Consider the following 25543-nt stretch of genomic DNA (forward strand, 5'->3'; position numbering starts at 1 on the left):
GTAATTAAAAAAAATACACATAATTAAATATAATATATTAGAAAAATACATATTATATATATACATATATATTTATATTATGACACTAGTGAATAAAATCACTGCAGTCACTAATACAGTGGAGTTTATCACAGTATATTATCATATAACAAACTCTTGATAGATTATTTAAAAAACAGAGCGGTTATCAAAGAATTGATAAAATTGATCTTTTTTGACTCCTTCAAGATTGTGATATAATATATTATTTATTTTTAATTTTTTTGAAAATTTTAAAATTTAATAACAAATAAAAAAGTTGAAGGCAAAACAAGTTATTTTTGTAAAATTAACTTTTTAATAAATTCAAAAAAATAAAATATGTTGATAAATTGAAATTACCAAAATTAACTTCTCATATATATTAAAAAGTTAATATTTTAAAACCAACTTGCCAATATATTTTCAATTTGATGGTTTTAAAAATTATTTTTCGTAAAGATAATTTTGAAATACAAAATTTAAAAGTATAATAATAATAATATGAAAAAGAAGCCCCAACACTATATTGAACTCTGGTTTTTTTACGATAAATTGAATTGGACTTGGATTCATAGTATACAAAACCTCGCGGAAGCCGCACGCCGTCGAAGCTAGTCGGGAGTCGCGGATTCTTTTCTATTACTTGTTGTGTTCTGTGCTTCGTTCTTCTTCTTCCTTTGGATTTAGATTTTGCTGTTATGGCGAACATCGACGAGGCTGGGCCTTCTCAGCAGCTTCCTAATTCCTTCGACAATGAACCCTCGGAGGCTCTCATGGAAAAGACTTCGAAGATATTGAACCATTTTGTTGCCTCCAAGGATCAAGGTTTTTTATTTTTCTATTTTGTTTTCTAATATAATGTACTCACTCGCTTTGATTCTACTTAACTCCCTTAGTTAACTCCGAATTATAATTGCCATTCGATTTATTTGTTCAAACAACAATAACGACGTGTTATTGTTATTCCGCTGATTCAATATTTTATTGATAATTAATTAACATGATTGCTGCTTTTTTCTTTTTTCGTGTTTGTTTGTACACTTCTTCTTAAGGGTGGTGATATTGGTTGCATTGTATCTATTTTGGGGACGTTTGAAAGAGCTTATTACTCCTTTTAGCTTACTTCAACAAGTTTCTTGATATAGCTTATTAAAATAAGCTCTTTTCAGCTTATTCTAAATAGTTTTATGGTCAAATTTATGGTAGGGTATCGCTTACGTAGAAAGAGCTTATTGAGTAATCACTTAATGAAGTTGTGTACCCTAATGGACTCTGTGTGTGTGTTTGTGCTTTAGCTTGAATGTTATTAAGGGTGATTATATTGCTTGTTAGTAATATGTATATGTATATGTTATATGTTACGTGTTTATGATTTGCAGTGTACAAATTTGATGGTAACTTGTCTGGTGAAGAACGGTCAGCAGTGGATCGATTATGCCACCTTATGGGGTTAGGTGTAAGATTTTGTGGGTAAGTACTAATTGCAGCATGTAAAAAAATTTCCCTTTCATTATTTATAAATGACATGTAGTCTGTGGTCTGGAAAGGAGTGGTTGTTGATTTAACGTGTTTTCTTCAGTTTCACATTTTGGTTTCTTGATGATGAGTATGTGTTTTGTGTAGAACAGGGGATGAACTGAAAATATGTGTTTACAAAGTGGAGAACGGGGCCCCAGATCAGGTATTGGGATGTGGCTCTTTCAGATTTGAGTCTATTTTTTACTATTCTTGTATACACTTGGTTCATGATCCCTGGGGATCTTTATCGATTTTGTTTAGGTTCAGGTTATCACGTCAAGGAAAAGGAAGAGGAGAGAGGAGCCAGAGTCATGTAGCCATAGGAAAGCAATTAATGTTGAGTTCAACAGGATCTCCCAAGCATTAGAAAATTTTTTAGCTTCAAATAATGAAGGTGAGATTTATCTGGAGTACCCATGAATCATTTCTCTGTTTCATGTGGAAAATGTTATATGGGCTGCATTTGTTTTTGAAGAAATACATTTTTTATAGTTCATTTGTCTTTTTCTTAAATATTTTCTTTTAGGGGTGTTTGTTTCAAGGTATATGATTACATTCCCTGGACTGACAATCCTAGGAATACTATGAGCTAGAATTCTATTTCTTGGTAAATTCAAAATGTGTTTTGTTAGAAATTAGAATTTAGTATTTCTGTGAATATTTAACACAATTTAGATGATAAGTGGAAAAAGTAGGAGTGTGCAAGGAAATAGTAATTGTGTTACAAGATAACATCCAATATTTCCTTGGAGAAAGTGCATTGCCATCCCTTACTAATTACTATGAGATTAAAACTAAACAGAATGTGGGAATGCCACTTTCTTGTGAATGAACAATGAGAATGTCATATTCTCATGTTCAGTTTACTGGTAATAGCTTGAGAATCTTTGGCACAAACACAACCTTGGGTGTCTAAATTGGGTATCCATTTGGGCTAGTTGGTGTTGTTAAATTTCAAATTTTTTGCCTAGTCGGCTAGTCCATAAGGACTCATGGACACTGGAAACCATAGAAGGATGTTATATAGCTTATATTATTTTGTGTTGCATATGTGCATTGTATATATTATCATTATTCATCATTCATGATCTGGGTTTTTTTTTTTTTTGCAGTGTACAATTTTGAAACTAAATTGTCGCATCAAGAATGTCAATTAGTGTCCCAATTATGTGAAAAAATGGGTTTTAAATATACACTTTCTTGGTGAGTGCTAAGTTGAGTAAATAAAATTCCTTTTTAAATCTCCAAGACTTCATATTCACATGTCTGGGATGGAACTGTTGCTAAAGCAATGTGTTTTTCTTCAGTTTCACATTTTTTTTAATATTTAATCTGCATTTTGTGTAGGCATGGGATTAAACAGCAAGTATCTATCCGCAAAACAAAAAAAGTGGTTGACAACACTACTTTGTCTGAGATTCTTCCTCATGTCACATGTTCTGAAGTATCAGATCAGGTATTGGGATGCGGCTCTTTTGGCTTCTAGTCTTTTAAGTTTTCTCGCATTTATTTGATTCCTTGTGCCAGAGAATATACTTCTACTCTATTTTGATTCAGGGTGACATGTTGAAGAACTCTCAAAAGGAAGAGGAGCCAGAGCCACCTCAGCATCAGGATAACATTGATATTGAATCCAAAAGGGCTCTGTTTTCCCAGATATTGGAAAAATTTTTAGCATCAGAAGATAAAGGTTTCACACATTTACTTTGCCCATGATTTTGTTTGTAATTTTTTGTTGTTCATTTTATGCTGAAATATGACATGGGCTTCATTTGTTTTTACTAAGAAAAACTGTTATTCTGGTTTGTTGGTCCTTTTGCAAATATTTCCTGTTAGTTTAGTATTTTATATAGATTGGGTATTTAACCATTTTGACTAGTCAAGAAACTTTGAATTCTTTTGGCTAGTTTGTGAGGGCTCATGGTCACAAAATCTTTGAAGGATGATTATGTTGCTTGCATAAATTTGTATTGTATAACTTTTAGCTTATGCGGCTTTTAAATGTGTCCACTCATGATTTGGAGGTCAACTGCAGTGTACAATTTTGAAGATGAATTGTCCACTAAAGAACGTGCCCTAGTGGTGAAATTATCCCAAAAAATGGGGCTTAATTGGAGATTTTCTGGGTGAGTTCTTAGTGAAGCACAGATTAATTTCTATTTTAAATCTTTAAGAATTAGTCTCATGCCTGGATTGGAGCTTTCAATGTTGTTTTCCTGATATTAAACCTGCATTTTGTGCAGGCGTGGGATTAGAAAGAAAGCATCTGTTCACAAAACCAAAAAGGAGGTTGACACCACTAAGGTGTTGGAGGGTCTTCCTCATGCCACATTTTTCTGAAGATTCAAATATGCCACAATTTGTGTATTCTTGTATAGACTTGTTTCACTCTATATGTCCCACTTTCTTTTGATTCATGTTGACATGTTGGTGAAAATGCAGAAACAAAAGAAGCTAGGGCCACCTCAGCCTAAAAAATTGAAAAGGACTCAGATTTTCCAGGCGTTAGAAAATTTTTTAGCATCAAAAGATGAAGGTTTGGCTAACTTAGCATACACATGGAGTTTATTTTGCATTTTTTAATTGTTTATAACTTCATATGGAAATATGATATGGGCTTTTTTTTTTTCCTTTTTTTTCTGAAAAGAACAGTTAGTATGATTCAGTGGTTTTTTTTCTAAACCTTCCTGGTAAATTGGGTGCTTTATTTGAATTGAGTTGGATTTTGGCTTCTTGCTAAATTTGAAATTTTGAACTTTCTGGTTAGTTTATAAAGGCTCGTAGACATTGAAAATCTTCAACAGATGATTATATAGCTGATATCAGTTTGCATGGCTTATGCGGGTTGTGTATTTGTAACAGTCTCAGAATATTATTTTTGTCTGCAGTGTACAAATTTGAAGCTAACTTGTCTCCTGAAGAATGTGTTGCAGTGAATCAATTATCCCAGAAAATGGGGCTTAGAGTTGAAAATTCAGGGTAATTGCTAACTGCCAAGTATAACTCATAAAATTGAATACAAAATTTCCTTTTTAATTGTGTAATAAGTATTGTACATGTCTTGAGTGGAGTAGTTACTATGTGTTTTTATTGGCTCTTACATATTGCTTTCTTGATATTGAACTTGTACATGTCTAGGAGTTGGATTAAACACAAAGTATCTGTTCACAAAATAAAAGAGGAGATTCATGCCACTACCGAGTCAGAGAATCTTCCTTGTTTCACATTTTCTGAAGAATCAAAGAAAGTGTTATGTGGTTCATCACCTTGTTATGAACATCGGGGAGAGATGATTGGAAAATATGGTGATACTACTTACAGCACAGAATCAAAGGAAGATGATATTTTCAGCAGGCCTTGTATGAGCAAACATGAAATTACTAAGAAATTGGAGAACCTTTCTGCCAAAATGAAGAACCTCCCTGACTTGAAACTGGTTCATTTTTTTTCACTTGTTTTACACTGCATAGACCTTAGATATGAATTTTGTTTGATTCTATCATATTATTACTCATCTTCTGTATATGTAACATGGTATTAAATGATAAAATTTTCTTTCCGTTCATGCAGATCAGTGAGAAGAAATCTAAGCTTCCAATTGCATCCTTCAAAGGTGTCATTACATCAACTGTTGAATCTCACCAGGTTAATTTAATGTTTTTATGCTAAACATTTTCTCTGGATATGCATCTTCTTTGTAACTTGGTTGCATATTGCAACGCAACATAGTAACGCTTATTTGATATTTCACTTAAATGTTAAGTATTTCAAACATTTTTAGGTTATTATTTTCGTTTACCCATAGAAATATAACAATTTATTTGGATTTGAAGATTTAGTGTTTACATGTTTTTTAGTCTTACTATTCTTTTCAACATGGTTCAAAGCAGGTGGTTATCATATGTGGTGAGACCGGTTGTGGGAAGACCACTCAGGTTACTAATTATTTGCTTTGTCTTTATTATGTGGTTTGTACTTTGTATTATGAAATATCACTTTGGAGAAAATACAACTTGTCTTGGGTGAAGGATTATTGTTTAAGAATCTTTTTTTTTGCTTGATGTAATATGTTCTTAATTTTTTGTGACCTTGTGAAATATTTTTCTTTCTTTTTGCCAATGCCTTGTTTAACACATCATTAAATATGTTCAGGTCCCACAATATATTTTGGATCATATGTGGGGTAACGGTGAGGTCTGCAAAATAGTTTGTGCTCAGCCTAGACGGATCTATGTAACTTCAGGTGTACAACTTTTCCATCCTTAATTTTCTGACTTCTCAATTTTCTCTTTTTATTCTATATTGAAACATGTTTTTTTTCCCTGTTTGTCTGTCTAGTTAGTGAGAGAATCTCCACTGAGAGAGGAGAGAATATTGGACAGAGTGTTGGATACAAGGTAATTTTGTTGGCTTAACTAAATTTTTGGCCCCTAAAATATTTTTGATTATTTTATTTGGTTCTTTATTTTAATTTTTTTCTAAGCAAGTCCTTCATTATATCCTTGTATATATCATGACTTACCCTCTTCTAAAATGATGAACTAAATGGAAAGACCAATGATATTTAGAGAGACCAAATGAGAAAAACAAATGAAATGGACCATTTTGTAACAAAAAGCATTTTATGGTGGACTCATTTACAAAAAATTGAAAAAATGAAGGGGCAAATTAAAAAATTGTGAATTTTTGAGGAACCAAAAACTTAATAAAGCCTCTTTTTTTTATATGTATCTTTGTTAGTATAGGTTTTGCTATCCCTTTTATTTTGGAATTGGATGACCTATGATGAGATGTTTATTTGAACCTTTGACTTTGTCCTTGTTATTGTGTGTCAGCATAGCTCACTTAACTGTCTAGGCTCTGGAAGTTTTTGTTGTAACTACTGTTTGTTTACTAACAGAATGTGTCAGTTGTTCAGCTAGCATTAGTCAGACTATATAACATCTAATTGTAACATTCAGACCTATCAATTTAATAGACTGAGATTTAATCTCTTTGCTCTGCTCTTTTCCATTCTCTCTTTATCTGGTTCAGATTTCAACATTGTCATGGGGGCACAAAATAATTCTACCACTTGGTCATATTGATGCAATCTTAGATGGTATTCTCAAGGACTACAATGCTATTTTTACCTCAACCACTCGTCAAATTGAACCATACTCTGGAATGAGCTTGCTCATGATTTTGTCTCAAAAGGAATTGATAGTTGTATTGAACCATACTCTGGTCATGATGCACTCAAGCTATAACAGATTTGATCTGGCCTACATTCCATATAAGAATCTTCATTCCAGTACTACACTAATGGTGCTACCATACCTTCGCCATGAGTGTGTACAGCCAACATGTGTAAGAATTGATTTAGATAAAGGAGAAAAGCCATGAAAATAGGAGTTGGTCCTGTTGCTCCCATTGAAGATATTCTTTGATTTTTCCAATGTAAGCGATGTGTCTTGATCATGGTAGTCAAAATTGCTTGCTAACTCATAAAATCGTGCTCGGTTGCAAGATTGAAAAACAGTGAGATTGGGTGGGATTGTCATGCAGAATTGTAAAACTGGTAAGCACGGTCAATCCCACCATGTTTAAAAACTCAATTTTATCTAGTGACCCATGACCCATTTTGTGACCCAGTTTGCTAAAAAAAACCTATTGAAACCCTAAAATCAATTCAGAACTTGCTTTCCTTTTGGTTTCCTCTGCTCTTTGATTTTGTTTGACTTCACACGACAACCTTGTTTTGCTCTGGTGACTCTGCTCTGGCGACCTTGACTGCTCCAGCATTTTCGTTCTGCTGCCCAACCTCTTCTCTGCTGTGTGATCTCTGTTCCACTGCCATACCTCTATTTAGTAAAACAGAGACTTTTTCTCTTCTAAAAAATAAACTGACTTTCCTTTTTTGCCCTTAAAATGACCATACCTCACCTAACCTATCTTCCTTCTCCCCTTCTCTATTCATGCTCCCTTCTCTAATGTCCATCTCTGTCTCTGTTTTTAGTGGGCATGTCTCTGTCCCTGTTTTGAGGGTGGCTCCCTTCCCTCATCTGTCTCTGTTTTGCTTCCCTCATTCATACTTATACTATTTTATATGGATACAATCAATTTGTAGGATCTTACAAACCGTGTTACCATTTTACAAGTTACAATGTTTGACTCCTTTAATCTTACGTAGAATCTTGATTTTGACTACCATGGCCTTGATGACAGCCTCTACTTGTTGTTTCTAGAGAATATTGTTTTTCTCATCAAGGCGAATAGAGAATGTGAACAGGTTATCAGCAGAAGTCTCAACATACTTGAGTTTGAGGGGATGCTGTTATTTGATCTGATAGCAGATATTCTGACTAAAGCTATGGTGTATAAGATTCTACTCTCTTAGATGCAAACTTCAAGTTGTTGGCTAATTTTCAATTACTCAACATACTTGAGTTTGAGGGGATGCTGTTAGTTTATGTCGACATAGCTCACTTAACTTACTAGGCTCTAGAAGTTCAGTTGTAACAAACTTTCTGTTTATTAAAAGAATGTGTTAGTTGTACTGCTAGGATCAGTCAGACTATATAACATCTATTTGTATCACTCAAACTAATCAATTCAATAGATTGAGATTTAAGTATATAAGGCTTTGTTAAATTTCTCATAAGAATCATTACACTAGACGCTGGTTTATGGTTTAGTCTCGACATAAAAAAATTCTAAATTTTAGTTCTTGCATAAAAGTATCTTAAAAAATTAGTATCTGCTGTTTGTAAACATTATTATGGTGTTAGAATATTTTTTGTAGGGACTAAATTGAAAAAAGGAATGGTAAGTGTGGTCCGTGGAGGCCAAACTAAAGAGTTTTCATGTAAGCACCATAACAAAGTGTAAATTTGTCTCATATAGGGACTAAAATGAAAAACACTGTTCAATATAGGGACTAAATCAAATACCTTTGAAACATCAGCAAATGACAAGTATAGCTTTGCATGGATAATTCACTACACAATGGTTTACACCAGTTACCTTCTTTCCTAGTATAGCTTTGCATGCAAATCCCAGGGTTTACACTTCATGTCGTATACTGTTTCTATTTTGGGATAAATTATACTGGCTGACATATGTTAAACAACAATCCAGATGCAGTTGGAAAGCAGAGGTGGAAGGCAATCATCAATTGTGCTGTGTACTACTGGAGTTCTATTGAAGTTTTTGGTTTCTAAAGGTTCTCATATCTTTAAGAGACAGTCTGCAAAGGATGACATTTCTAGCATTAGTCACATAATTATGGTACTTCATTAAAATTTACCATTTTATCATTAATTAGAGCCCCAACATTGTGCTTAATCTTCAGTAGATGCTTAGATGTTCTTGCTTCTATTGTGTTTGTTATCTTTTAGTTATTAGGATGGCCACAAACAATTTCTTATTAAGTATGAATAATTCCTCCGATGTATTTATAAATTGAAACATCAAATCTGGCTAGGTAGACCTGCTAGTGTCCTGGACATTATTTTTAGAAAATCATGCTTGAATAAATCAGCAGAGATGTCTCATTTTATGGCTAGTTAGTTTGAAACTTCGAATAAATGTTATCATTTTTTTCTCTCTTTGAGAGGAACGTGACTATAACTGACCCTATCATTGTCAATATTTGAGAACAGACAGATAGGAGCCCTTTATTATTATTGCCCTTATTAAAATATCTGCCATTTAATTCTCTGATCTGAATGCCTGAAACTACAATATTGCTGGTAAATAATAAAGTACAATAGCCTGGTTGCAAATGCATTTTGCTTTGCCTCTGTTAAGTATGCTGGAACAAGTTAAATTGAATGCTAGAGACATAGCAGAGGACACAGTTTATTATTTTCTGCCCTTATCTTATTTTGTGACGTTAATTATTTTATTTGCAGATCATGCAAACAAATTGATGTTGTGACTTGAGGGTGGGTGGGTGTTGTTCCTTTTCTGGAGTGCCATAGTGCTTAGCATTATTAGATTCTGACTGTGTGATTTTTTCAAGTGGTGTTGATGTCACTCCATGCTGTTGAATTGGGATGAGCCTGATATCCTCTGTCCTGTAGCCATTTTAAAACACTGAAGTTATTATGGGATGAAACAAGTTTTCATCTGTTGAGCTGTATAATCAACAATGTCAAATAAATCTTTGTTTGAGGAAGTATGAACTTTTAATGATTGTAAGTTATTAATGAGGTTTTACATTGATCATTCAATCTTAAGTCTCAACTTTACATTTTCACTAGGAGTTAAACCAGGATATTTAAATTAGTTGATTGTATATGGAATGCAAGTTTAGTAGGAGGTGTATTGATCCCTGCTTGGAGGTGAAGATTGGAGACCATGCCTTACCACTAATCACATGGTTTAAGTATCTTGAGTCCAATTCCAACATACAAAAACAATGGAGAAATAGAAGGTGATGTAAACCATAGGATACAAAAAGGTACAAATACTACTCAAGCATAATGGAAGGTTTCGCTGCACAATAAGACTAGCGACGTGGTAGAGAATTGAGTGTTGGACTCAAAAGCCAATAAGAGAATAAACAATGCAGAAGAGATGAGAATATTGTCGGATGATGGACATACTAGACAAAGGTGGAATCTGAATGCATTGGAGATAAACTGGATTAGCTCCTGTTGTAGAAAAAATGGTAGACTCTCATTTTAGGTGGTATCTCCTGTCCCTTTTTTCAATTTAGTTACCATTGATCAAGAGGTGCAAGATAATCTTCTAGCACTACTTGTGCCTAATCCCCCCTATGTCGTTTTGGCATAACATATAAACAATGACTTTGATCTGTTGTTCCTTCCATTATTCTTGCTGTTGGACCAAATGATTCAACTTCTGCTCTAGTTCCATCACCTGTCCAGATCTCTCTTAACTCATTGCTTTTCAAAATGTAAACGATCCTGTCTTAATGCTCATACTATTTATACTTTTTTATCATTGTTGTCTCCTTCCAACTATGCATCAGCTTTTGCACTTTTTTCTACCTCCATTCCTAAGTCGGTTCAAGAAGTGTCATGCCATCCAGCCTTGGCTCTCCAACTATAATAGCTAGCTTTTGTGGTGTGGTTCTCCCAAGGTTCTTATCACCTATTTTCTGGAAAATTTTGTTGGTTGTAGGTTGGTTTTAAATGTCAAAAATGGCCCTTTTGGGAAGGTGGATCAATTAAAGCTTGTTTTGTAGCAAAAGGATATACACAAATGTATTGTGTGGATTACAATGATACTTTCTCTTCATTTGCAAAGACAGCATTAGTTTGTCTTTTTCTAGCTATGGCTGCCATGAGGCATTGACCTTTGTTTTAGATAGATATTAAAAATGTCTTTCTATATGGTGACTTGGACGAGAAAATTTATATTGAGCAACCCCTAGGATTTATTGGGTGTTGGGTAGGGGAGTTTCCAGGTAGGTGGCCTTATAAAGAGTAGGACACCACAATGCAACCTCAAAACCTTAAGGCAATGGGTACATGAGTTCATCTTCTTATAGCCCTTAACTTGCTCATATCCCATTCCATGTGGGACTAATTCACACTTGACTTCAACACTCCTCCTCAAGTGTGAATCTATGTCACACCGTCAGCTCTCTATGCTGCGGTTCATTTACTCGTTTTAGGTGGTCACCTAGATTGACCTAGCTCTAATACTACTGTTGAGGTAGGGGAGTTTTTGGTAGAGAGCCTCATAATGAGTAAGACACCGCAATACAACTCCAAAACTTTAAAGTAATGGATATATGGGTCCATCTTCTTATAGTCCCTTAACTTGCTCATATCCTATTCCACGTGGGACTAATTCATACTTGACTCCAATATTGGTCAAGCGAGGGGGGGTTTGCAAATAGCAGAAATCCTTGTATTGGCTGAAACAGTATTTGAGAGCCTGGTTTGGACAATTTGGCAAAGTCCTTCAACAATTTGGAATGATTTATTGTGAAACAAATCACTCTGTTTTCTTTAGACACATTGTGAAAATAAATGTATCTGGTGGTAGTTTGTGCGGATAATATGCTTGTTTAGTGTTGTAAGTTAGCTCCTTTTCGTGTGATAGTCATTGGCATGCAGTTATTCAGATTCTTTAGGTACATCAAGGTATCACCTGGAAAGGGACTTGTTTATATTGATAGATGCAACATTGATATTGTTGGATAGTCAAATGCTGATTGGGCAGGAGATGTGAGTGATACATGTTCAACATCAGGATACTGTTTTTATTGGTGATAATCTTATTTCATGGAAAAGTAAAATGCAGAATGTTGTTGCTAGGACAAGTATGGAGGCCAAATATCGAGCTGTGGATCACACTACCTGTTAGCTTTTGTGGTTGAAGCATTTACTTCAGGAGTTGCAGTGTTGTTAGTTTGGCCCTATGGAGCTAGTCTGTGATAATGGATCTGCCTTATACCTCTCCTCCAATCTGATGTTTTGTTAGAGGACTATCATTTCATCAGAGAAAAGATTACCTCCACAATCTTAAAACATCGTCTGTTTTTTTTTTCAAGGATCAACTTTTATTCTACATTGTCAATACAAAATCTTTATGAAGTCCTAAAATAACTTGCATATGTAACAAGGTGGGTGCATATGATGTATATGCTCAAACTTAAGGGGCAGTGTTAAGTTGTTATTATTAGATAACAAGAGTTTGTGTTTCAGTTCTGGTTGTTGTTATAACAGTTTAGGAATTATGTTAGTCTGTTAGTTAGCTTTCAGTTTGTTATTCTCTTGCATATAAATAATGTACAGTTTTTGATATCATGAACAACATACACATTCCGATTCTCCTCTCTCAGCTTGGCCTCTCTTCATTTAATTTTTTTCCCCTCTTTTTGTCTCATGCAAATCTGGCTGCATTGTTTCTTTCCACATGCTGCTTCTCTGTGCATTGCCATGAGACAAATGTTACTATCCTATTTGATTATTCAAGTTCAACTCGTTATTTTCCATATTAATTACTTATCAATTTGGGGTGCCAGATCCAAAGTTATCTAGGTTATTAGTGTAGTACAACTTGTAAAAACGAAGATAAACTGAAAAGAACTATTAAAATAATTAGGCCTCTAAAAGAACAGGATCTGAATTTTCTAACTTCTCACTATTATGTGGATCAAAAACAAAGTCCGGTTTAGTCCTAGACATTATGATCTTCAGATGCCCCATTCCCCACTATACAGGTATGATGATAGTCATAGTTCAAGGAATATAAGTGCAAATTGTAAATGTTCATACTATGCTTTATAAAAAGGGTTGATATTATTCTCTTGAAGAACTTGTGTGAAGTGAGTTCAGTTGTCTTCATGAATCTGGCATAACTGGTGCATATGCTGTACTTTCTTTCCTTATCTATAAATTGCAACATAAGATGACCTTCGTTTGTTGTTCAGGATGAAATTCATGAAAGGGACAGATACTCAGACGTCATGTTGGCAATCCTCAGGTATTCCATCTAAAGGAACTTATTAGCTTTTCACTTTGTAGTGTATTTCCATTATATTTCAAAATATAACTCCTGTAGCATTATTGGTTGTAAAGTTGGGTTGTAGATTATAGTATGTAGAGATTTCTAGTAAGCAATGGATTAATTTTTCTATTGTTCACAGATGTAAATGCTTTGTTCTACCCTTATATTTCTTGGTATTTTATCAAAAAATCTTTATCCACTTTGGACTAATATGTCTGATTTTTTGCATTTATGTGCAGAGAGATGCTCCCTTCAAATCCCCACCTACGTCTGGTTTGTTCAATGTTCTATATACTTTTTTTTTCCTGTTTCTTTCACATCAAGTCAGTTGATTATTTAATTCGTAACTTCATATCATATCAGTTTTCAACTTTTATCAGTCTTTGTAATATTTATCCTCCCTCCTTCTGTTGCTGTGATATTACAGATACTGATGAGTGCTAATGTTGATGCTGCAAGATTTTCTCAATATTTTGGTGTCTGCCCAATTATCTATGTTCCGGGGTTCACATATCCGGTACTCATACTGTATTCTTATTGTGAATTAACTACCACATTATGACATTTGACTGCAATATTCACTTGTTCTGTTGTCAGGTTAAAACTTACTACTTGGAGGATGTACTTTCGATTGTAAAATCTGGAGCAGATAATCATCTTGATGATAACCATGAACTTAGTGAGGAAGAAAAGCTTTCTCTAGATGAAGCCATTAATTTGGCTTTGTATAATGATGAGTGGTGCTCCCTGTTAGAGTTTGTTTCTTCAAAAGCTAGTCCAAAGGTCTTAAATTATCAGCATTCATTAACTGGCCTCAGTCCATTAATGGTGTTTGCTGGAAAAGGTAAAGTGGGTGATATGTGCATGCTCTTATCTTTAGGGGCAAAGTGTCATTTAAGGGGCAAAGATGGATTGACTGCACTGGAGATTGCTGAGAAGGGAAACCATCAAGAAGCTGCTGAATTGCTGAAGAAACACATGGATAATGATTTTTGCAACAACAAAAGGAACAATTTACTGGATAAAAATTTTGCAACAGTCAACCCTAAAGTTATTGACGTTGTTCTGATAGAGCAGCTGATAATAAAAATATGTGTTGATTCACAAGATGGAGGTATCCTTGTTTTGCTTCCAGGTAGGGATGAAATCACTAGAACTCGTGAAAGATTGCTTGCATCCCCATTTTTTGGTAACACATCGAAGTTTAGGGTCATATCTCTGCATTCAATGGCTCGATCCATTAAGCAAAGGAAGGTTTATATGTGTGCAACATCTGCTTACCGCAAAATTGTGCTCTCTACCAATATTGCTGAAACTGCTGTCAGTATTGATGATATAGTATATGTTATAGACACTGGGCTTGTGAAAGAAAAAAGTTATGAGCCTTATAGTAATGTGTTAACACTTCAATCATCTTGGATTTCAAAGGCAAGTGCTAGCCAACGGGAGGCACTTGCTGGTCACTGTCAACCTGGAGTTTGTTATCATCTATATTCAAAGGTTCAAGCTGCTTCCTTGCCAGATTTTCAGGTCCCTGAAATTAAGAGAATGCCTATTGAGGAGCTGTGTCTGCAGGTATTCATCTTCCCTAATTAGTAGCTGAGAAATTGGTGATTCATATACTCCCATGATAAATTGATGAAAATTTTTAAACTATCCCACAAAATAGTGATGATAAAATATAAAATGAAAATGAGGAAAAAAATGTTTTTTTTTTGCTACATCAGAGAAATCACAGTGGGGCGGGTTTTGTTAGTTGAAGGAATTATAGTTAGTTAGTTAGTTGTAGTTTTAGTAGAATGAGTGGAGTAGGCTATATATAGATGGAGAGAGAAGATAGCTCAAAAGATTGATTTGGGTTGAGATCTTAGGCTCCCAAATCAACCCAAATCCCAGAGGGGGACAATTCTACTCTTTCTTTATCAATAAACACTACAGGTGTTGAGCCTGAGATCTCTCCCCCAAATCAATTTTTGAGCTAAAACTGAATGCCACTAATCTTCTCTCCTCATCTATTTATTACCTACTCTCCCTATTCTATTGCAAGTGTAACTGACTATATAACCCAGTAACAGAATCAAGGCCATTGAACTTCCATATCATTTTGGAGCAACTTTGACGTTAGGTTGAGAGAAGCTAATTGGAAAAGGTCCTATGACTTTGTCTATGGATAGAGAGAATTGTCTATGGTAGGATAGAACAGCCCTAACATTTTGTGTGTGTGTGTGTGTGTGAGAGAGAGAGAGAGAGAGAGAGAGGCACACACACACACACATGTTTTTAACCTATAAGTTTATTTCATCCATTCTACCTGAATTTTAGGGTAGCAAAAATTTGGTATTTGAGAACTGACGGTAGTATTGCTCCTTGAGTATCTTTTCATTGCAATCTATTACTGAATTCCCAAACTGTCGGAGATAATTCTCCTATCCCTTGTTCCCTTTCCTTTCTTCTTGTTCATTATCTGTCTGTCAAACATTTTAAGGACAATTTCTTCCCTGGCATCACCTATGGGTTATATATAGTAAGCTTTTCTAAGCTTGGTTCTCAAGCTAAGGTTTTTATTGTCTCTTGATACATAAGTAAGATTGGGGAGGTATACTTTCTTGCTTTGTCTCCCTCTTTATTTTTTGTGTATTATTGCTTTTTGATGAGGATGTTTTATCTTGGGTTGGTGTATTTCCCTACTTCAGCTTCTTAATCTATCCAATAAAAAATTCTTGGGTGTCAATAAATTGAGTCATGACTCACGGTTCTCCTTTTTTATTGACAGGTAAAGTTGCTTGATCCAAGCTGCAAAATAGAAGAGTTTCTGAGCCGAACATTAGATCCTCCGGGTGTTGAGTCTATACAAAATGCTGTTGGAGTTCTTAAAGAGATTGGGGCATTGTCAGTTGGTGAACAACTCACCCAGCTAGGAAAGAAGCTTGGCTCTCTTGCTGTTCCTCTATCAACAAGCAGGATGCTTCTTTTTTCCATATTGACGAATTGCCTTGATCCAGCATTAACTCTTGCATGTGTGTCTGAGTATAAAGACCCATTTAAGCATCCACTTTTACCTGATGAAAAGGAGATAGCTGCAGCTGCCAGATCCGAGTTTGCTTCTTTATATGGGGGTTGTGGTGACCAGTTTGCTGTAATAGCAGCATTTGAATGCTGGCAAAATTCAAAGAGAATGGGTCTAGACTCGCGATTTTGTTATCAGTACTTTGTCTCTCCAAAAACTATGTTCATTTTACTTGGCATGCGTAGGAAATTAGCAGCAGAACTATCTCGGAATGGGCTTATTCACAATGATATTTCATATTATTGCTCAAATGCCCATGACCCTGGTATTCTTCAAGCAGTTCTGGTAGCATGGATGTATCCAAATGTTGGGAAATTGCTTTTACCAAATGAAAGGGCAAAGAAGTATATTGTTAAAACTAAAAGTGGAGATAATGTTCGCTTGAATAGTCTCTCCTTAAATTCTAAGTTTTCATTTAAGAAAGGGTATGATTGCTCTTTAGTGGTACATGATGAGATTACTTGCAGTGACTGGGGCATGTGCATTAGGAACTGTACTGTTGTTGGACTACTTCCATTTTTCCTGCTTTCCAAAGAGATTGCTGTTACTCCAGCAATGGATTATAAAGAGGGAGATGAGGTTATCTCTTCTCCTGATAATATTGTTAGAGTAACCGTAGATCGGTGGCTTGATTTTGAGTCAACAATACTTGATGCATCTCAGATTTTCTACTTGAGAGAGCGATTATCAGCAGCAATTTTATCTAAAGTAATCCAATATTTTTTTTTTCACCGACAGATTTGCACTGATTTAATGAGCTTGTAGCCACTTCATTCCTTTTCTTTCCATCTGCTTGATATATTCGTTTACATTTTCAGGTGACTCATTCAAAGCATTTTCTTCCTACTGATCTACGGGTTGCTATGGATGCCTTAGCTTGTGTTCTGTCTTGTGATGGGCTTTCAGGCATACCACAGACCTCAGCTTGTGTTAACACACTGACTACCACTATAAATGCAACTGATCCAGAAGGATTCCAAATAGAGCTTACAAATCAAGATGCACACAAGACCAATCCTTCTAAAGTTAATGAGTCAGCATCCGAGGCCATTGAAAATCCAAATAAGCAAACTTGTCAGAATGCTCCAATAGATTTGGCTTGCTCTATCTCAATGAAGCAAACAGATAAAAATCCAGAAGGATCCCCTACAAAGCTTATAAATCATGATGACATGCCTTCTTCTAGACCTAGCATATCCACATCCAAGGGTGCAGAAAATCCTTGCGATCCACCAAATCAGAGCACTGCAATAGGTTCAGCTTGCTCAATCCAGCCAGCACATATAAATGATGTTGCAACCATGATTGACGTGTCTTCTCCTAAAGATAGCAGATCTGCTTCCAAGTGCCTAGAAAACCCAAATCGAGTAAGGTGGAGTTCTTCTAAAGGTATGGAGAGAAGTTGTAAATTGTCCTTTGCCCCCCACTATTAGTTGCAGTCATTGTTTTAGGTTGCTGTTTACACCCACAATTGCAAACACAACGTTGCAGTTTTTGAAGTCTACACTGCTGCAATTGTGGCAGCGTCAGCTACATATGTCCTCAATTTCTTAGTGTTACTAACCGGGGTTGAAGGAGTAATCCTAATTGTATTCTTATGCTCAATAAACAGGGGGGTGCTATCGAATGGTTGCAGTTGGGTGGACCTTTCCTGAAGTGGGATGGATGAAAGCTAATACAGACGGGTCTTATAAGGAACGAGAATATCTTGCTGCCTCTGGAGGAGTTTTTCGGGATGACACAGGTTCTTGGTGCTTTGGTTTTGTACAAAATCATGGAGTCATATGCGGGTAAATTTTGCCTAAATAAAGTTAATTTGAGGATTCTGTTACGGTCTCTAGTGCAACTTCCTTTATAGAAAATCATGTTTATTAGGAGTGACATTCATTTCTTTTTTCATTGTGTTGTCAGATCATCGGATGAGGCTAAAGCTATTGGTAATTACGGTATTACATTGAGTGAGCTGTGGGGTATACTGGCTGCCCTCAAGCTTGCTAGGGAGAGGGGCATTTCGCAGCTGTGGGTTGAGACTGATTGTGCTATTGCATTGGAGTTTGTTTTGAATAGATCGGGGTTGAATATTGATGTTTTGGCCCCTGTCGTCCAGTCCATATTAGATGAGATGATGAAGGAAGATTGCACGGTTCGACTTTCCCATTGTTATCGTGAAGGAAACAAAGTTGCTGACTGGTTGGCTCACTATGCACAATCTACTGAGCTGGGTCTTCATGTGCTTCGTGCCCCTCCTCCTGATTGTGTCAAATTCGTAAAAAATGATATTTCTGGAGTTTTTAAACTCCGTGCTGTACGTGCCGGTTCTCGTGCTGATTTGAAAGTGTGAAAAAGCTAATATTGAGTATTTATGGATAGTTAAGATTAGTCTTAATGGAAAATTATTTTGGTTGGGATTAATTCCTCTCACACTCGTCCCTTGTATAATATTTTTGTATTTACCAGAAATTTTTGCTAGGAAATCTAACAACGTTTTTCTGCCGGATGATTAATTCTCCCACCCTTTAGTTTGTTGAGCAAACATGGAAATGAGATTCAGCCTGAAGATAACCCATGGGATTAAGCCAGCACGGAAACGAGTCTTGTGGCTTTTTCAAATTGATAAATTCATTAAGAGTCTGGAGACAGAAATCAAGATCTTTTAATTTGTGGGGCCTACCATATCTGTAAGGCTCATAACAGGACTTTTATTGTTTGTGGGATTCAAATTGTCTTCACTTTAGGCGAGAATTGGACTTTTAATTTATTTTTCGCGATAAAATAGTTTGAGCTAATTTTTATACAATTTTTTCTTCTTTTTAAATTTAACATTTTCTCTTCAATCTTTATATTCAATTTTTTTCTTTCTATTATACTTAACTCTCTTTTTTTTTAACCTCATATATAATTTCTCTCTTCTTTTTTTCATTCTCACTTTATCCAATACATATCTCTCTTTTTTTTGTACTCAACTCTTCACTTTCATTTTCTTTCACTGCCATTACTATACCACTCACTCTCTTTGTCTACATCTATTCTTAGTCTTCTCTTTTTTTTACACTTAGCCTTTATATATTCAAATATGCAAAATTTGTTTAAGCTAAAATAATTCGCTTAAGCGAATATGCACAATTTGGTTAAGCCAGAAAAATTAGCTTAAATTAATTTTGCAAAAAAATTTTAGGAGCGGAGGAAGAGGAAAGTAAAGAGTTGAGTATAGAGAAAAGAAAGAGAAATAGGTATTGGGTGAGGTGAGAATGAGAAGAGGAGGGGAGGAGTTAGGTATGAGAAAGAAAATAAAGTTAGGAAGGAAAGAGAAGAGTTAGGTATAAAAGAAAAAAGAAGGTTGAATATGGAGGTTAAGGAGAAAATGTTAGGAGGTTTAGCGAGAACGAGAAGAGAAGATTGAATGAAAATTAAAGTTCTCTGTCTATTTTTCACTTAAGCTTATTATTTTTGCTGAAGCCTTCTTTTTTTTTTTTTTTCCCGCTTAAGCCTTTTGTTTTATGAAAATTGATTCAAGCCATTTTGTCATGATTTTAAATGAAAATGGGTTGCTTAAGTGAAAAATAAACTGGAAGTCCAATTCTCATCTAAATTGGTGACAATCTGAATTCACTGTTTATGGAACCTATCAAAATTTGTTTGGCCTCCTTGTTTAGAGTCTTAGGTCGTCTTGTTCTCTTCTAACATTGTTGTGTAAAATTCACGTTATTCATTGTCTAAAAATATGCTTGTCCTATTTAGGAAAATCTATTTTTTACTTTTATTTAGTTAAAATTTATTTTACATCATTTATTTTCCACTATTTGCTTCTTTGCTTAATTAATTAACTAATTATTATAGTTCTCATGGTAAATGACTTTTAGTAACACAGTGTATGCACTTTATTTATTGGTTGATAGGCTGAAAAAAGATATAATCACCTTAAATATTTTGTTCTTCACAAAATAAAAATATTATGAAGTTCGATTGTCATAATTCTTAATGTTTTGCAATTGTTGTGAATCATTTTGTTAATTTGAGGGGTTTAAACTTTCTGATGAATAAAACACACTTCAATTAAATTTAGGTGGTTGCTTCTGAACCCTAACTTTTAAAAAAGTATTAATAACCTTCTTATGTGAACTAATAACAAAAGGTTATTTTATTTTTAATAAATACATTATCTATAATTTTAAATATTGCAAAGAGGTCCTTTAGTTTAAGTTATAATTTTAAATATTGCAAAGAGGTCCTTTCTTGTGCGGAAAATTTAAATGCAGAATGAGCATATAATTTCATCTTCCTTGCGGCCAATATTCCATCGTTGGTGCTAATTGATTTCAGAGGGTTTTAGTATTGATTGATTGGATTATACAAAGCATTGGTAAAAGTTTTGTCACAACTAACAATTTGTAGCAATTCACATATGTGGGTTTTGCAAAGAAAGATGACTTCATGAGAGGCTCACAATGACCGAGACAACGTTAATGGCAGGTTATAGTAAAATTTTACATTAAATTTGTCATTAACTATAAACCTACTGCAAGGTATCTCTCATCAAACACAGACCTCAACACCATCATCCTCACACCAATATAGAACTTCAATATCAAAACAACCACATCTTATCATCCTTGTCAAAAGGTCACAACTCTATTTCTAAACCTGCAAGCCAGCACCCAAAATAAAATCAACCTAAGGTAACTACCATTATTGAACCGGGAATGTGACATCGCAACAATATTATTCTTCTGACACTACAATTACCTTTCATCGGTATATACATAGTTATTTTCACCTCTATTAATGGTTTCACTTCACCTTTGTTAATGGCCTCTCTCCCTCTATTTTCAATGAACCCTAACTGCAGTCTTCAAACACATTCAAAAGAGGAGGGATTGCAATTACAAAAAATAAAAAATATCAATTTTTTTAATGTTAAATATATTTTTTACAAATGTTATAAATATATTGGACCATATAAGGAGGTAGAGGTACCCTTTAAAGGGTACCGTAGAAATCACCTTAAATCTAAACCGCTCATATATTTTGGAATTGAAATATTGAATACGCTAAGCCTATTCTAGTATTTGACAGAAAAGTGAAAATAAGCAACAGACGAAAGAACCAAGCCGAAACTAAACCCTCCATCTCCAGCAAGAGTGCAAGAGAATACTCTGGGTGCCTTGCTGCAGACCAAACCAAAACAAAATTCGTGAAGATAAATTGTAACTCAATCAAGCTCTATATTTTGCTGATATGATAGAATAATGTTATTACTACATCATCCGCTGCCAGGAAAATTAGGCTCCAAAACCTGAGAATATATTAAGAAATTGCCGCCTTGGAAGGCTAATACTTCCACGTACGAAGATTTGAGTTTTATATTTACGTCATTTGATCCACTTTTTCTGGAAACAAAATTATTGAAAGGCAGTATGTTTTGTTTCCAATTTTGCTTTGCCATCTCCCGTTTCCAATTAAAATATTACTGCCAATCCACACCACGAGGCGTAGGACAAAATTAAAGTATAATTTTGAAATACTTTAAGTATTATTTATCAATTAAAGTTTATCTGAAATAAAATATTTATATTTTGTGTTATGCATGTTTTTATTGACAAACAGATCTAAAAGCACATTGAAAACCTCACTGAAGTTTGTCCTAGACAAAATTGAAAACACTACTGCAAAAAAAACTCCAGTCCAAAATTAACGTTGCATGCGCCTCTCTGCATTTCTGGTGGACAAGCCTTCAATGCTTTTTTCATATCATAACTAGGTTACAAAAGTCACTGTTCCCATTGATATGCACTGGAAGAACGGTAGACATTTATAATTATAAATGAAGGGTACAGATTTGTTCACCTTTTAATTTCAAGTCCCAAAACACCTAATTGAAAGAAATTAGAATTTAAAATGAAACAATTTAAATGATTAAGTTTAGAGACAATATGCTATTTTCATAAGGAAGAAAAAACGAATTAAGTTTCTGTTTTGGAGCGTAGGGGTGTAATTGAGACCTGACTCAGTTTCCCATCGGTACAATCCAGTGATTCTCCTAATTTAACAGTCATCCTCTACACTTCTAAAATATCAAAACTCGTTTTATCAACATCTCTTGGGATATGAACTTTAATATGGAAAACAATAAAACAAGCTGGAAAATAAAAACAAATACTAAGAACCAAAAGTAACCTAAAATATATGTTTTCGGCTCAATTGCTGACGCGTGGGCAATAACAAACGATTTACAATCAGCCTTGTGTATGTTATCAAATATCTAAGGATGCACAAGCTCTTCTCTAAAAATGTTTCCAATTTCAGCCAAATATACTTTGTATTTCACTTACATGTGCTTTGAAATTTCAGTTTTTCAACATCTGATAATGGTCAATGTCTCCACAAAACAAAGGTGAACAAGAAAATGACAGTCAATAGCATTCCTGCATATTTGATCCATTGGTCGACACGGTTTCGTCTCTCGATTAGCCTCAAAACAGAATTTGATATCCCAACTGTATTCAGGATGTCCAATGCTTTTCGATGTGCACTCTGCACCAAGACACAAGTCAAATGCAAAGATATATATATATCTTATCAACATCAATATAACGGGATTAAAAGAATGTTTTAATTCCTAATAATGTTTACACTATTAGTTTACATTCTTATTCTTAGGAGTTAAAACCATCGGATGACTTTTATAAAAAAAAGAAATCTGGATGCTACATTAGCTTAAAATAGAAAACCAAACCAGAAAGAAAATAAAAATTACACCTTTTCAACAAGAGAATCTAAGTTACAGTTGAAGCATTAAAACCAACTAAGCTTGATGCTAAATGCTTTTAAGTGTGAAACATATAAGTGGAGAAGAATTGATTTAATTTCTACAAACTTAGTTCATAATCATCAAAAGCGAGCTGTAACAGGACTATAGAGGCATAAAGGAGCCAACCAGCCACAGTCCACTGCAAAATTTGAAGAGTAGAGTCCGGAGTTTTTCCAAATAGCAGCCGAGTGGCACTCGAAATTTTTCAAAAGAACTCATTTTTGCCAATAAAAAAAGGGTTGTTTAGGGGGGCTTTTTATCAGGAAACATGGATATTTCTCTACCCCTTTTTAGAATCTAAAATTTCTTAATTGGAACCCACACTTCTATCTACCACTCACACTGCAACCAGCAATTTGGTGTTGCTTTTGTTTTCACTTTTATAGTTATTTACTTCTAAGTTTTACTTAAGACCTATGACATTTTATTTTTAATTACGAATATGTTATGAGTTTTGAACATTTGTATATATAGTATAAAATATTTCATTTATAAAATAAATAAATAACAACCATTCCGCGATGCACTATCCCACTATAGTGTTTTTCACTTTAGTTGCTATATGCCAATATCCAAGATTTGATAACTATGCATAGTTTCATAATGGTATTGCCCAAAATGAATTGTTCAAGTACAACAAAATTGATTAGGATTTTTGAAAACTACCACAGTCTAAACACAAGTAGTAAGAATTCTTCAAATTTAAAGGAAAAAAGAGACAAGAAAGAGTTAAATGTATAAGGTCAACATCTGAAACAGAAAACAACATAAAAAGAGTGAGAAATAAAAGAAAGAAAGTAGAGGAAACAGCACAAAAGGAGATGGGAAATTGCTAAAATTGCTGCTAGATTGCAGCAATTTAAGCAATTCCCATATAAATTTGTGCGGAGACATAAATCTAAGTATCTAATCCATCATCCACAGCCGAAAATATATTATCATCATATTAATCCTGCTATCAAGTATGTTATGGGTAGACAAATGAAGGTAGAAGATAAATACCTTCAGCCGTTCCCTTTGGCCATGTATTGAGGAAAGGATGGCCTCCCCAAGTGCATTGGCATTTTCTAGCTCCCGGGAAGAATTGCGAACTGAGTGCATTGCTTGTGCATCATCATCAAAAATTCTCAAAACATGAGCAGAATCCCCATTCTAGCAATTTGAAATGAAGTTGTATTTAGCAAAACAACAAAAATAAAATGAGCCATTAAACCAGAGCATGTTAGCAACAACTTACAGCTCGTCCCAGTAGTTCTGCTCTCTCTTTAGCTTCTCTCATCCGTTTCTGATTCCGTAAGTTATATTTATCCAAACTTTCTTTCAGTGATTCAGCTTCTTCAGCTATTTGCTCCACTTTTCTGCACAAGAAAACATAATAACCCCTAATGAAAAAATGCCCAGCCAGAAAGTTATAGAGATATTCTTATTGCTCAAAGAATACAATTGGAAAAGAATGAAATAGCTACTTGACATTAAGACACCCAATACAGCTCTGAAAATATGCAAACATCAATTAACAACATATGCAATATGTTATTTCAACGTCATAAAAAAAAAAAAAGCTACTGCGTTAGACCACGTATATGGGTTTTCCAACATGTTTCCAAACACACCGCATCAGGCATCAAATTTCCCTTAAAAAAACCACACTGAACGCTGTCAACTTCGCTACTACATTCCCAATCATCAATAGTCCATAATCCCTAACAACCATCACTGCTTCATCGTCCAAAAAATACGAATAAACAACATCATAACATAATTCAGAAACATTTCTCGATTCATTTAAAAACCTCAAATTATCAACATTCTTCCACCATTCAAAAAAGCGCAATTCAGGAGCTCCATAAACCACATGGCAAATCAACACACACAAATTTGTCGAAGCAATTTCAATAGAAAAAACAACCGATTCGACTAGATCGGGATTCGAATCGCCGCGATTTTCGATCGGTTCACCTTTTCCAGAGATCGCGTTGAGGTTTGGCAGCGATGGATCGCCAGAGACGGTCCATCTCAACGCAGAGCGATTGGATCTGAGTGATGTCCTTCTTCACGGCGAACGACAACTCCGTGTCGGCGCCGGCAACGGCAGCGGAGGCGGTGGCAGAATATTCGAGACGCTCGAGGCGTTCGAGGCCGTCGCGAGACCGAAGCAAGAACTTCTTCGCGGTTTGGTGAATCTCAGAGAGCGTTCCTCCACCTCCTTCCATGACGGTGACGGTATCTGTGGTTTCTGAAAGCTTCTCCGACAGAGAGAAAGAGGAAGATCACCGTAACTGTTTATTGATTTAGGAAAGTGGTGTTCGCAATTACGTGTTTGGAAAAGTGATACAAAATTTGTATTTTCTCATTAACATTTTCTTTACAATAGAAAAACATGTTTTAATTATATTTAAGGATGCAAATTTGTGGAGCTCGTTCGGTTATCCAAAGTTCTGCGCAGTAAGCAGAATCATTTTTTGTCAATATTAATTTTTTTTTGTCTTTTCAATAATTAACATTTGAATTTAAGATTTTTAACATGTTTATTTTTTTACCATAAAAAAGAGCAACTAACTCTAGAGATTTTTAACATAAAATTAAGCTGATTTTAAATCGAAAAATCAAATTAAAAAAATAAAAAATTGATTAACTCAAATTGACAATTGTATCTT

General features: G+C 34.7%; 2 protein-coding genes across 2 annotated transcripts; one reads left to right on the top strand and one right to left on the bottom strand.

The window, feature by feature from the left end:
- The first annotated feature begins 573 nt into the window (after positions 1-573).
- On the top strand, positions 574-19563 carry LOC113855976 (DExH-box ATP-dependent RNA helicase DExH6-like). Its single transcript, XM_027487607.1, has 25 exons — positions 574-846; positions 1401-1491; positions 1645-1702; positions 1801-1933; positions 2652-2742; positions 2887-2995; positions 3097-3229; positions 3575-3665; positions 3783-3843; positions 3982-4075; positions 4428-4518; positions 4678-4975; positions 5110-5184; positions 5430-5474; positions 5692-5782; positions 5878-5936; positions 8659-8808; positions 12935-12987; positions 13251-13284; positions 13439-13528; positions 13609-14586; positions 15785-16786; positions 16897-17467; positions 17691-17868; positions 17990-19563. Exons 1-25 carry the CDS (start codon positions 720-722, stop codon positions 18417-18419), a joined length of 5133 nt encoding a protein of 1710 aa, XP_027343408.1. The 5' UTR covers positions 574-719; the 3' UTR covers positions 18420-19563.
- LOC113855986 (membrin-11-like) lies at positions 19563-25245 on the bottom strand. Its single transcript, XM_027487616.1, has 4 exons — positions 24846-25245; positions 24124-24244; positions 23889-24038; positions 19563-22609 (listed from the first exon to the last, which is right to left on the bottom strand). The coding sequence occupies exons 1-4, from the start codon at positions 25097-25099 to the stop codon at positions 22448-22450; spliced, it is 687 nt and encodes a 228-aa protein (XP_027343417.1). The 5' UTR covers positions 25100-25245; the 3' UTR covers positions 19563-22447.
- Between the last annotated feature and the right edge of the window lie 298 nt (positions 25246-25543).

Source organism: Abrus precatorius, unplaced genomic scaffold, assembly GCF_003935025.1.
Source record: "Abrus precatorius isolate BTA unplaced genomic scaffold, Abrus_2018 Scaffold1, whole genome shotgun sequence".
In the NCBI taxonomy this organism is placed as follows: domain Eukaryota; kingdom Viridiplantae; phylum Streptophyta; class Magnoliopsida; order Fabales; family Fabaceae; genus Abrus; species Abrus precatorius.